Consider the following 15,026-nt stretch of genomic DNA (forward strand, 5'->3'; position numbering starts at 1 on the left):
ATCAAAGCAAAATAAGCAGTCGATTCAAACCAGACGAAGCACGTGAAAAAGGAAGAGTACCCATGTAAATACAGACGGAGGGCCTGACGCATAGCAATGGCTACCTGGTAAAGCTTAACTGCTAAGCTTACAACTCGAACCAAACTACTGTAGCTGTATCGTCTTTCATTCGACCTAAATTGTGTCTCATATTACAATGGACCAACTTTGTTTCGATTTGGAGGTGCGGCCTAAAACTTTTCTCTCCCCTTGAATTTTGAGTCTCATATTTCAGGTGCGGCTTAGATTCGGGATTTTTTTCCCCTTTATTTCGAGTCTCATTTTTCAGGTGCGGCTTAGATTCGAGTGCGTCTTAGATTCGAGTAAATACAGTACATCAGTCCTGGTTAATTAAAAATTTAAAAATTTGAATGCAAGTTTATTTAGAGAAAAGTTTTACCTGTAATGTATATGAAGGGCACATAAAAACCCATCATTGTAAGGAAACCAGACACTGAAAGCAACATAAATGATGGGCTCTGAAGCAATGAAAGATCCAGCATAGAACCCAATGCTCTCTGCACAGCCTCTGGGCAAAGTTGACATTCTCTCTCTTCTTCAATATCTTGCTTTGTGGGTAAATGGCTTACAGATACATGATAATCTATAGAATGGGCCTGAAATAAAATAAAGCAAGTATGAGAACACTGTAGCCATTGCTTTAAAACAGTCAAAGGTTAAACTGTATTCCTAATTATAGTTTCTGTTGAAAGAGAGGTTATAACTAAAAAGAAATTTTTGTAAATATTGTTAACAGTTCAGATAATACACTGGCTGCAATATAATAACCAGAATCTAATCACAGAAGTAAATCAGAAGTATAAACTGAATCTACAGTGAACAGACTCTCTTAACTATCTTTTAATTGTGAAATACAGTAATTAATGCTTAAATAAGTATAAAAATCTGAACAATACCATACTGTAGTTTTGTTACAGTTTTAACAAAGTAACTGAAAAATGTAGAATAGTCCTTCCAAGGCAGTCTGAGGGATCCTAGCTTTTTTGTTTACCAAAGAAGAAGGAATTTGCAGAACATTGATTTGATTTACTTTTGATTATTGTTCAATACTGTGTATGGTCATTCCTTCTGATATTTGATGAGAAACATTTTTATGAAGTTCCAGATTTTCTATTTTGAGTAATAATTATATTGTAATCATAAATGTGTCACTGCCAAACAAATACATGAACTAACAGAACTAAATAATTCATAATTTCCCTGTTCAGTCTGCTGTTTCAGTGTTGGCTTCCTACATTCTCTTAGCTTTCTTTATTCACATTTATTTCAGTGTGTAGTCATAAATTATGACTTCTGCAAATGTCACAAGATTAATACATAACATATACATCTTACAATTCCTTCAGTGAATACAGACATTAATTTAGAAGAAATCTTAATTTTGTTTTAAATGTCACCCCAGTATGTCCTCTTATGGATTCTAGCAATTTGTTGTAACACATTGAGCCACTGATATATGAACTGTTATCTGTTAGTTTTAATTTTGTTCTTTCTTCTTCTTTCGAATAACCCATTTGGAGGGTACGATGAATCAACTGTGGCAACTATTCATTGTATTACATTTCCATAGTTTACTAATTTCCTTCATCCTTCTAGAGTGTTGTTCCCTTTCTTCTTGAGTCCACTTTTATCCAGTTGTTTTTCTTTCTCTCCTGAAATTCTGCCTTTTGAACTGCCTTTCTGAAATGTGTTCTGTTTTCTATTGTGTCTATACTTTTTGTTCTTTATGTGTAAGAACTGTGCTTATTTCTTGTATTGTGTCAACCTAATTCATTTATATACATACAAAGAGTATACAGTTAAATATTTATTTTGTTTAATAACACAATGGCAAGTCTACCTCTATCGCAGATAGTGTATCAGCCTAATAGCCCTTTTGTAGCATCAGCACTCTGTTCAAAGTTAACATGGTGGTATCACATTCAAGTTCAAACAAAAGAATTTACAGTCTCCATTGTCAGTATACAAAATTTCACAAATATTTCCTATATATTTGTGGTATGAGTTATCTGCTTTGAATGTCAGTAACCTTGATTTTGTAGTACTGAATTTTAGGCCTTGGTTACCAAAATATGTAGTCATTTCTAATGTCTCCTGTGTTGAAAAAGGAGTTATCTTCTTCTCATCATCATCAAAAAACAGTAGAGGAGTGCTATCAGCATAAACCATTAAATGGGAATTAGAAGGTTTTACACTGTTATTTATGTATATGAGAAATAGAAATGGTCTCGGTATTGACCCCTGTGGCACACTCACCACTGACCTCTGCTGCATGCCCAGCATTACTGTTAGAGTCATAGAATGAATGCTGAGGTTTCGTACTTCATTTTGGCAGTTTATAATTGTGCATTACTTATGGTTTTCAGGTACAAACTTGGGAGTTAAAAACCTGTGTGTATGATACTGCATGCTCGCAGTTTTTGTAAGAACAATGCAAGGCTGGTCAGATCAAATCTTTGTGAAATCCAAAAATATGCTGACAGTATTATTTTCTTAATTTAGACAGCTACAGACTTTGTGAAAAAAGTCTGTGACAGTTGTTGTGGTGTTGTAATCTTCTTGAAATCCATTTTGGGTTTCTCTTGGGAGAATTTTTTTTAAGTGAAAAAGGAAATAAGCTGCACCAGCATCACTGTATCAAAAAGATCAATAAATATGGGAATCAGTGATACTGGTCTGTAGTTTGATGCTTCCTTCTTTGTTCCTTTTCATATGTGTTGGTCTCACTGTGTTTCTCTTCAGTGCACTGTGAAACATGCCTTCTTTGATGCTACAGTTGATGAGATATGTAAGTGATAGCACTAAAATGTTTCAACATTTTTTTTAAATTACTGTGCTGGAAAGACCATTCCAACCACTTGAGTGATTGTTTTTTTGGTCATAGAATTGTTATGATCTCTTGTTGTCTTACTTCCTCTCATTCAAAACCATTATCCATTGTGTAGCAGTGAATTGAGTTGCTAAGCAGATTTGTGTCCCGACTTATAGTGTCAGCTGTAGAGAGAAAATGCTTGTTAAGAAGTTTACAGACTTTTTTGGTTTTATATCTATTGACCTTCATGTCTAATATTTATTGCTTCCATTTTGTGTTAGTATCTGTTTTACATTATTCCTTAATGAGGTTCCATGTGACACCACTTGCTTTTGCTAAGCATGCTACTAACTGACTGTGGACTTGTTTCCTATGATTTTGGAGTTTGGTCTAAAACTTTGTTTGGGACTGGTATATTCTTTTTTGAAAATGTACAGCCCAGATGACTTTTACAGTACTTAGAGGTCATGGATATTCAGCCTGAGCTTGACTAATCTTGCTGGTAGTTTTAACCTGATACTTCTCCAACTGACTAGAAGTCAAGTACCGGTATGTTCTTATTGATTCGACAGCACGTCAGAATGCCTCAACAAAATTGAATAGAATTCATCTCATTTATTAATCAATCCTTTTATCTGGTGGACACTGCCCCAGTTCTCTGTAACTGGTCTATTTTTTAATGTGATTGAGTAAGCAGTAGTTAGACTTTGTTTCTGCTGAATTATTGTTGCAATTTCTGGAGGAAGAACAGGGCAAGGTTGATCAGTTCAGATGCCTTTGTGGAATCCAAAAATATTCTAACAGTATTCTCTTCTTCATCTTGATGGCTACAGACTTGCAATCTTTTTGAAATCCATTTTGGGTTTCTGTTAGGAGTTTTTTTTTTTTTTTAAGTGAAAGAGGAACTATGGTGTTCCAGCATCACAGACTCAAAAACAGAATAAGTGTTGGATTCAGTGATATTGGTCCATAGTTTGATGCTTCCTCCTTTGTTCCTAATTTGCTAGCAATAATGACTAGAGTAGTGGAATTCCAGGTTACTTAACTCATTACTATCTTTATCATATTTCCTAATTACTGTGTAGTCTATCCTACTGGAGGTTAATAATGTTATTCTAGTGTCTGAAGTTACTGTGTTTCCCAGATTATATGAATTCAACATATCAGATAATATTAAATTACTAATAGTACATGAATATGTATCAATATTTAAATCACCCAGTACTGTGTGGTCATTGGGTCCAACTCAGCCTACTCTCCTATTGAGGTTGTTAACAGATTTATCCAACTCTTCATTTCGTGGGTAATAGATATCCACCAATTTGTGCTTCTCATGTTGTTCATGACACTTTCATAATGTATCACAATGCTAGCTAATTCAAGTAACATTGCTCTGCAGTGTTGTTCAAGAAACAGAGCTTTCACACACGACTCAACTATGTGTCAGCTGTTGTGTGTTTACAAAACTGTCATTAACATAAATGCTTCATCATAGTGCATTTATTATGCAACTTATGAACACATTTGAAATGACAATAGTAAAGAGAGTTGCAGTTATTTTTCTTGCATAGAGACAATCCAAAAACTAGTCTCTGCTTTGGTTTTTCATTGTTTGCTCCTATAAATTATTTCAGTAAGAACATCTATATCTACACTGACACAGTATTTTCAGTAATTTTCTACAGATTAAATAAAATTGTGTGAATATAAGGCACAATGTTAATTCATGTATATGCTTTTAACTTACTTCCAAAAACTTTTCATTTTATATAATAAAACATGTGCTGACTACAAATACAATCATTTTAAACAGATTTGTAAACATTTCAAGAATGCTATTTTCACCAAGTTAAGTTGCTGACTGAACAAAAAAAATAAATTGACCCCTTTCCATTCTTGTACATCTGCTCTACGAACGTTTAAATAAAGGTGTGTTTCCATCTAAATTGAAATCCACAATACTAAAGCCATTGCTCAAAAATGGTAGTATAAAAAAGTTTGAAAACTACTGACCAGTCTGTTTAATTCAAATTTTAAGTAAAGTATAAGAAAAAATTACTGCAGTGAGGTTAGAAAACTTTCTTATCAAAGAAAGAGTGTTAAGAGAAAACACCATGTTTTTAGATAAAGTTACTCAACTTCATCCTCCATATGAGGTTTAACACATACAAGATTACTGAAATTACATTGGTAAAGACTTGTTTGTTCCTACATATACCATGTGCATTTGATACAGTTTCCCATGAGCAGCTGTTTAATAAATTGAAAAATAACGGTATCAGAGTAACAGCTGAAAGTCTCCTACAGTCATTCTTAAAGGGCAGATACCAGGTTACATAAACTGAACACAGAAAAGCTACCATTATTAAGAAATAATGTGTGGTTTCCCCAAGAGTCATTTCTGGGACCCTCATTCTTCATACTATTTGTTAATGATCTACCTGCAGGGCATAGTAGCAAGATAATACCTATGCAGATGACACACAACAGGTGATAGCTGGGGACAAAATGAAAATGATCTGGTGCTGAATTATTCTAGTGCCTTAAATGAGTTGAGGAATTATTTCAAAAGTAATCACTTAAGCACAAATCTCAGCAAAACAACTTTCAACTAAACCACCAACTTAATGGAGTTTTATAGGATAGTGTCTCTGATGATGGTACAGACACAACTGCCTCCCTTGATTTGGGAACATCACATTGATTGTTTGTGCCAAAATCTGAGAAAATTTATTTATTCAACAAGAACATTGTCACAGATTCTGAATTATGATCAGTTCTCATATTAGGGCATTCTTGTGTGATCATTACTTCTACTCAGTAGCTGAATTTTTAGAACATCTGAGATACAACAGACTTGAAACAAGACAGTGCAGTTACTGCAACTGGTGCAAGCTCTTTTGCATGTAAAGCTAAAATTTATGGAGCTACTGAAAAAATACTGTATTTTTACTGTTGTGTTGTGTTTGTTCTGTGTCCCACAAGCTAGAAAGACTTTCTGGACGAATAAATAAATGAAATAGTGCATCCCTATTTCCTAATATATGGAAAAATAAATTGAGTGGTGTGTCAGTCAAGCACTGAAATCGATTATTCGTCCTTCAGAATTCTCAGTTGTAATATGTCATGTAAAAGTATGTTCAAAAATAAGAAATTACTTACACTGGCATCAGTATAACTTCATAAAATTGTGTAAACTATTGTACTGCCCTTGCTTCTGTGGACTGAAACACTATAGGACATTAAAATATATAATGGAATATGGCTTTTATAACTGCCTTAGCAAGCTGACAAAATACATGATCAAGTATGCACATGAGGTAGAGGAGGAAGGAATGAGAACAAGCTTTAGTGGAACATCAAGAACATGCTCTTCACTTTTGTAGACCTTTATCTAAATAAAGTAAAATAAATATTAGCTCTACAAGGTACACAAGTAACATTACATTCAGCATGAGGAAACACTGAACACAGATTCCATCAGGATTCATGCTGAAATCATTTCTTTCTTGAGTTACATAAATTATAAGAATGAAGTAAGAACACCAGTACCAGCATATAGTACAAGAAATGTCATAAAGGAACTTCATTCAACAGAATTAGTCACAACTGAAACTACTATAAAACAGATGTGCAAGGCATGCAAAATCAAAACTGTCCCAGTGCATATCATAAATATGCCTGACACACAAGCAACTGAAATGAAAATGAATGAAACTCTTTGTATAAAAATCATTAGCACTAGATTATAAAACCAAGTTCTATGGAATATGTATAACGTATAACAAACAGGTGTTTCAAAAACTAAACTCTTTGAATTGTGATTAAGACTGCAGGTCTACAAGCCATGTTTCGACTTGCTGTTGTCCCACACAAAATTTTTCTTGGAAAATAAAATAATAATATAACAACAGAATAGTAACAGCACTTGTGGAAGAAAGGGTATTGTGGAGATATAGCTGAGCCATAGCCTGCTGATTATTTCCAAAATGAATTTTTCACTCTCCAGCAGAGTGTGCACTGATATCAAACTTCTTGGCAGATTAAAACTGTGAGCCGAACTGGGACTCTTACCCATGACCTTTGCCTTTCACAGGAAACTGCTTTACTGACTGTGCTACCTAAGCACAATTCATGACCCACCCTCACAGCATTACTTCCACCAGTACCTGATCTCCAATACTCCAAACTTCACTGAAGTTCTCCTGTGTAGCTTTCAGGCCTTGATAGAGCACTTGGCTACAAAAAGCAAAGTCCCTGCGCTCAAGTCCCAGTGTGACACACAGTTTTAACCTGCCAGGAAGTTTCATATCAGAGCATACTTCGCTGCAGAGTGAAAAATTCATTCTGGAGAATAGCAGTTGTCTACCTTAGTAATCAGCTCATGCAAATCAGAATGCTACATTTTTGTGTATTTGGATATGAACTGTTGCACAGCAAGACAGGTTTTTACATTTTTTCTGTGTCTTATTTCATGTATAAATGTGGGAAATTGAAAATAATGATAGTACAACACCCTCTCACTCTTGGCCAGAATTAAAAAGTTGAAAAGAAGTGGAGACTACCTATGCCCATCACCACCACTTTCCTCCAACATTTTTTATTTCATTTTAAAAATTAAAAACTTAATGTTCAAGAGACTGGTGCTAGATAGTCTCTTTCCCTCCCAGTCTATAATTCTTGGTCAGAGGTGTAGTGCTTTACTATCCACATTGTCAATTATTTCTTGCATTTTTACATCTGAACCTCCATCTAGTTTGGCTCCCAGTAATCAGTCATATCCTGACAAAAAAGACGGTGCTACTCTTTTACAGTTCACATTTACATTCAAATGTTTCGTAGCTTGAATACCAGATAAATTTCATTCAAAGATGTCACAACAGAAAACTCTGAGGTAACTGGACAAGAAAATTCTGTGATTTAGTTCAAAACATCCCTTTATTTTACTCTGAATGCCTTATACTATAAGTAGAAACTTTCATACATGAGCATACTTGTGTCCAGGGCTAAATATCAAACATGATTCTTTTGACATAACTACCTTGCTAATATTTAGATTTAGTAATATGCCATACAACTTGTTGTTGAATATACATAGATATATGTGAACTGGAAGATGAAAATTCTACTTCTGATGATGTTAGCCACTTACTTGCCGTCTTCCAAAGTATTCCAGTAAGCAAATCAGAAGAAAGAGACTTTTTTCATTAAAATTTGTTGTAGATATAATTTAAAGTTAATTATTACTTACAAAATCAAACTTCATTGTGTAGCTTCATGTATGAAAGTAAAGTGCAATAATGATCAAGTCACATAAAGAAGGATGAACTGTACAGTATTTACATTTACAATAAAGAATTTTGTGGTTTGGCCAATAGAAATAGAGAAACAATATATTAAGCTTAGTTTTTGGGACTGCTGATTCATTCTTCAGAAGGAGAAGAAGTTGGTGATGGTAGGGAGAAAAGATGGATGAATACTCAGGATAAAGTATCTCTTTATTCTCAGAAAATAATGAATGCTATGGGCAAGGGATCTCTATTTGGTTCCACATTTATCGATTTCCTAAAGGATTGTGATACCGTTCCACACAAGTGACTTCTAATGAAATTGCATGCCTATGGTGTATCATCCCACTTGTGTGACTGAATTCATGATTTCCTGCTGGGAAGGTCACAGTTCATAGTAACTGATAGAAAGACATCTAGTGAAACAGAAGTGACATCTAGCATCCACCCAAGGAAGTGTTACAGACCCTCCGATGGTCCTAGTCTAATGATTTAGGAGATAAGCTGAGCAGCCCTTTTAGATTGTTTCCAGATGATGCTGTCATTTACCAGATAGTAAAGGCATCAGAACCAATTGCAAAATGAATTAGACAAGATATCTGTAGGTGCAAAAAGTGACAAGTGACCCTAAATAGTGAAAACTGTGAGGTCGTCCACATGAGTACTAAAAGGAATCCATTAAACTTCATTAGCTTGATAAATCACATAAATGTAAGGGCTGGAAATCTATCTAAATACCTAGAAATTACAATTATGAATAACGTAAATTGGAATGATCACACAGAGTAATGTTGCGGGGAAGATAAAGCAAAGAGTGCATTTTATTGGCAGAACACTTAGAAGACACAACAGGACTACTAAAGAGACTGGCCACACAACGCTCCTCTGTCCTCTGCTAGAATTGCTGTGTGATATGGGATCCTTATCAGATAGGACTGCCAGAGGACATCAAAAAAGTTTTAAGTAGGGCAGCTCATTTTGTATTGTTGCAAAATAGTGGAGATAGTGACCTGAGTATCATATCAAGTTTGGGTGGAAATCATTAAAATAAAGGCATTTTTCATTGCAGTGAAATCTTTTCATGAAATTCAGTTTCCAACATCCTCCTCTGAATCCAAAAATATTTTGTTGTTTGCCACATACATATACAGAAATTATCATTGTAATAAAATAAGAGAAATCAGAACTCACACAGAAAGATTTAAGAGTTTGTTTTTCCACATGCTGTTTGAGAGTGGCTTAGTAATAAAATAGAGTGAATGTGGTCCAGCAAATCCTCTGGTAGGCACTTAAGTGTGAATTGCAGAGTGTAAATTTAGGGAAGAGGAAGTTCATGGAGGAATGAAGATGAGCATGAAGGAAATGCTAGCCATTAACAAAATAATAAACACAAAATTTTATTTGAACACACTTGGCATGACATTCACACACAAAATGTTATCAGTTATTATTATTATTCTAATATTATTAGAAAATTGGAATTATTTTAAGCATGTTGGCTAATTAACATGCTATAGACCCATTAAGCAGAGTTCAGTGGCACCATAACAACTTGCAGAATCAGGTTTACATTCCAAAAAGATGCCAATGAATGAAGAAAATAAAATAATCATTTAGCACACAAAAGGCAACAGGTTCTGAAGGATGAAATTTTCATAGTAATGTTGATAATATGTGTGAAACATGTGTAAACATATGAGATAATAAGCATACAAAGGAGAAGATTTTTTTGTGATATATGTTCTAAGGTTTTGTTGAAATTTACAAATGGAGAGAGAAAAGATAAAATGGAAGAAATATCAGTTTTGTGGCTAACATATAGTTTCCTTTGATACTGTATCATTAACAGCTCCTCCAAGAGATTTGCTAATAAATGCCGCATGTGTCATAAAAAGCACTTACAAGTTATTTTTTTATGATACTTTTGTCACCAGTATTTGGTTTGCTGTGAGGTGGACCAAGCATCATTAATTAGTTCTGAGTGATGAATCAAACCATTTTATAATTTTATCTGATGAACTGAATTCCTGTTTTAACCTGAGACTCAATTCTAAAATATCGCATCTGTACATAGCATTTTATTTTAGTTACTGTCTAGTATAATAACATTATCCATTTCCATAAAGTATAGTCTGCATAAAAAAGTAATTATTAAATATCAGTTATGAAAGTGACTTACGTACATACCAGAAATGTACACTGAAGTGCAAAAGAAACTAGTATAGGCATGCATTTTTAAATATAGAGATATGAAAAGAGGTAAAATATGGCACTGTAGTCAGCAACGCCTAATAAGACAACAAGTGTCTGGCACAGTTGTTAGATCATTTATTTCTGCTACAATGGCAGGTTACCAAGATTTAAGTGAGTGAACATGATGTTACAGTCAGCGCATGAGCAATGGGACACAGCATCTCTGAGGTAATGATGAAATGGGGAATTTCCCATATGATCATTTCACAAGTGTACCATGAATATCAGGAATCTGGTAAAACATCAGATCTCTGACATCTCTGTGGCTGGAAAGAGATCTTGCAAGAACAGGACCAACAATGGCTGAAGAGAATCATGCAATGTGACAGAAGTGCAACAACCCTTCCGCACACTGCTGCAGATTTCTATGCTGGACCATCAACAAGTGTCAGCATGCAAACCATTCAATGAAACATCATCGTTATGGGCTTTCAGAGTCCTTGATGACTGCTCAACAGAAGCTTTACATCTTGCCTAGGCCCATCAACACCAACAATGGACTGTTGATGACTGGAAAAATAGTGCCTGGTAGGACGAGTCTCATTTCAAGTTGTATCGATGGATGTGTACAGGTATGGAGACAACCTCATCAGTCCATGGACCCTGCATGACAGCTGGAGACTTTTCAAGCTGGTGGAGCCTCTGTAATGGCGTAGGGCATGTACAGTAGGAGTGATATGAGACCCCTGATACGTCTAGATATGACTCTTAGAGGTGACACATACGTAAGCATCTTGTCCGATCACCTGCATCTCTTCATGTTCATTCTACATTCCAATGGACTTGGGCAATACTAGCAGGACAATGTGACACCCCACACATCCAGAATTGCTACAGAGTTGCTCCAGGGACACTCTTCTGAGTTTAAACACTTCTGCTAGCCACCAAGCTTCTCAGACGTGAACATTATTGAGCATATGTGGGATGCCTTGCAACAAGCTGTTGAGAAGAGACCTCCACTCCCTCATACTCTTACACATTTATGGACAGGTCTGCAGGGTTCATGGTGTCAGTTCCCTCCAGCACTACTTCAGACATTACTCAAGTCTATGCCACATCGTGTTGCTGCACTTCTGTGTGCTCATGGGTGCCCAACGTGATATAAGGCAGATGTACCATTTTCTTTGGCTCTTCAGTGTATTACACACTTAAGGAAAAAATTCTTAGGGGGCCTAATTACTGTCACATTTAGAATCCCTTCTAACATTATAAATTAGTCAACAAGTTGGTAGAAGGCCTTTGGAGAATCATTAAAGATTGCTCAAATTGTGAATTAAAAGAAATATTTTTCAGGCTGAAGACCTGCAGTATTTTTAGATTTACATCTATACTGCCTACCAATCACTTAAGTGTGAACTGTAGATTAATCATCTAGATGTACACTCCATAAACCTATGTGTTATGAATGGCAGAATTTCTATATCAAGCAATATTTCTGCAGTATCTTTCTTTCTTTTTATTTAATTGAGAATGGCATATGCTGCTGCTATTCATAAAAAAATGTACCAAAGCACCTAATTTGCTCTTGCCATAAAATCTAAGTCTGCTGAGTTCTAACATGAATTTAAACTACCCAACTGTAAAGTGAATATGTATGCACTGAATTTAATTACTTTTTTATTTAGTGTTGACAAGATAAACAAAGAAAAAAGGGAAGGAAACATTACTTAAATCACTGAATGAAGGAAGTTGTGGAGAAGTTTCATAATCATGGAATATACTAATTAAGCTGAAGATATTTTGAGCACACAATACAACAAAAATTCTAGAAGTGAATGATTAAATGGTAGGTGTAAATAAGTACATCAAATTAATTACTGCAAGAGTGGACCCTTCATTTAAGGTCTTTCGTTAGAGACTGTGATGTCATTGGGATAAGCAGTGATTTCTTAGGCAATACTGATCAGTGATTGGCTGTCTCCTTAGTTGGGCACTCAAGATCAGAGTACCACAGCCAGGAACAAATGTAGAGAAGCATAATGTCAACTCAGACCAACAGTATACAAACAAAACTAAAGGTTTTATGCTGTATATAACTTCCAAAACAATTATTTCAGGATGCAGATGCGTATCTGTCACATCTGGATTCAAACATGGATCACCACTTTTTGGTAGTATGCTACCAATTATACCATACAACCCCACCTCACAGACCAATTCAGAGTTTCAAATTGATATATGTTTCTCCTTTCATCCCATGTAAACAATGAAACATATATTTTGTTAACGTAAGAGTAGTAACTGTCAGCAGTAAACCTGATATTACTGATAAATAAAGTGTCCTCCATGCCAGAGCCCACATTGTCCCTGGCCTTGGAGTCCACATCCACACCTGGGCAGCCGGCTCACACACCTTCAGTTATCTGGCCTCCAGTCATTGACCTTTTTCTGAATGTAGAGGGTCCTCTACTATACCCTGGCAGAAGCAGAAGAGCACATCCAGTGAGGAGGAGTCCTGGAATACTATTCATGAAGCCTGCTGCTTCCTGAGGCAGAGGAATCTTGATTTCACATTCAAGCATGCTGGTAAAAAGATGCTGTTTGCTTTTCATCGCAGCTGCAGCTGCAAGTCAAGTCCCAACAGATGGCACTGTTTCTACCACCACTGCCACCTGTTGACATGCCCAGGGAATCTCTTCCCACATACCTGGTCAACTCTGAGAGCCACAAATGAGAAGAGGTATGTCAGCCATGCCAGTGCTGGTGCAGATGATGCACCACAATCTGTACTACGTTTTGTTGCAGGCACGCACCCTGTTCACGGCGCTGTCATGCCTTATGCAGAACCTATTCTTGCAGGTGGCATGCTGCCTGTCAGACACCAGGAGAATTCTTTGTGGGGCTGTGGTGTACATAATATTTGATGTGAAAGTTCTGCAAAGGTTAATGTTACAACTGAAATCAGAGACTAAGGAACAAAAGTTGTATTTTTATGTCTTCGTTTTAAGCTGTTTGTTCCACCTTGTTCATGGCATCTGGCTTAAGTTCACAGGCATTATTTGGTGTCTTGTACTGATGCTAATATAATGGTTTAATTTTGCTACAAAAGTATGTGAGTATTATTGCACCTACTTATCTGCACAGAATTTTTCACACGTGAGACTTGCAACAAGCATATTGAATTATCAATGTGTTGGTAATGCACAGTACTAACCTAAAAATGGTCCATGTAACTGGACAAAGGTTTCTAGGACCTTTTGCCCAACCAAATACTGCTTTTTAGTGGATTACAAGGTGTGATGAATGATACGGAGCAGATTATTTGGCACATCTGGGTTAATGCCATTACTATATATGAGACAAGAATGACCCACAGCAGCGGTGGCCAAGAGGCACCTTGTAAAATGATCAGCAGTAGAAGTGAAATGAATGCATTTGGAGGAACATGGCGTGGCCATTGGATGTAAAAAAAGAGCCATCTTCCAGGATTCCTCATGATCGGCTGTGTGCGGTGGACTGCCTCCTGCCAGATATCAGTTAGGGTTCCCACCATAGTCGGCAGACTGCTCGTTGGAGTTTGTTCCATTTGTATGTAGGAGCAGGTGCTTGAAAGTGAATTACACATTACTTGCACTGAAACACTGATCGTGACCTCCAGTAAGCAATACAGTTCACCATAAGACAGCTGTTCTGATTCATATTTTGGGTTCCCTTCTACAACTCTGGGTAGCTAATGACGCACCTATTAGGCTATATGGTAAAACCAATTGTACAGTTTATTTAGGCCTGAACACCCCATTTACATGAACATTCACTGTGGCAGATGTCAATGAAGCACTGTTGGGCACTGATTTTCTATGTTACTCCCACCAGTGCCCCAATTTAACAGATGGAATATTTAGCCACAGCAATAAGTGGTGATTCCATATGTGGTATTACTGGCAGGTCATCTGTTCCTACACCTCAGAAATAAACAGATTCCTACACCTCATCAACAATAGAGCCTCAGGTCTTGTATTGATTGCTAGAGAAACAGTTGGTTATGGCAGAACAGATGTACACAGACAGCAAGACTGAACATTCAAATTTAGTAAATGAAAACTTGTTTTTATGCAAAACTTTGAGGAACAAACACAGTGAGCTAGCTAAGGTTAAGTACCAGCTGTCACAGCTCGACTGCCAACACTAAACGGCCTCCATCTCCAAACTCTCCACTTAACATGATTCTACAAGATGTGAAGAAACTAAAGAGTATGACAACAAACTTAGTGGCTCTTCCAGGGAAGATAGATAATTTATTTATGTAGAAGAGAAACTAACTGAGATCTTGTTGGAATTGGATTCTGATTCTGTGGACAAAGGGGTTACTGAAGATGTAAAACAGTTATGTAAAGATGTGGTTCAACACATTCACAAATCTATTGGAATCGTTAGTAACTGTCCCTGCTCACCACAACCAAAGACTTCGAGAGATAACTATGTAGCAATTACATGGCAGTGACAGTGAAATTAGAGAATCACCTTTACCTCCCAGTGTTAAAAGCACTTTGCCCCATGTCTCTCATTTTCCTATGCAACATGTCACCAGGTGCAATACTGTCCACAGAATAAAAACTTCACCAAGACCCCTCATCTTTTGTAAAGCCCAACATCTAGCGCCAGCATATTTATGT

General features: G+C 36.2%; 1 protein-coding gene across 7 annotated transcripts in view; it reads right to left on the reverse strand.

Moving 5' to 3' along the window:
- Positions 1–15,026, reverse strand: part of LOC126185071 (monocarboxylate transporter 12-B-like) — a 1,121,214-nt gene that overhangs the window by 34,599 nt on the left and 1,071,589 nt on the right. For 2 of the 7 annotated variants that reach the window (XM_049927846.1, XM_049927839.1), the window contains one exon: positions 440–656. The exons of the other annotated variants lie outside the window; for them this stretch is intronic. In XM_049927846.1, the coding sequence (XP_049783803.1) occupies positions 440–656 (217 nt within the window). The remainder of the gene's footprint in view (positions 1–439; positions 657–15,026) is intronic. 7 annotated transcript variants of the gene reach the window in all.

This window comes from Schistocerca cancellata, chromosome 4 (assembly GCF_023864275.1).
Source record: "Schistocerca cancellata isolate TAMUIC-IGC-003103 chromosome 4, iqSchCanc2.1, whole genome shotgun sequence".
Taxonomy (NCBI): domain Eukaryota; kingdom Metazoa; phylum Arthropoda; class Insecta; order Orthoptera; family Acrididae; genus Schistocerca; species Schistocerca cancellata.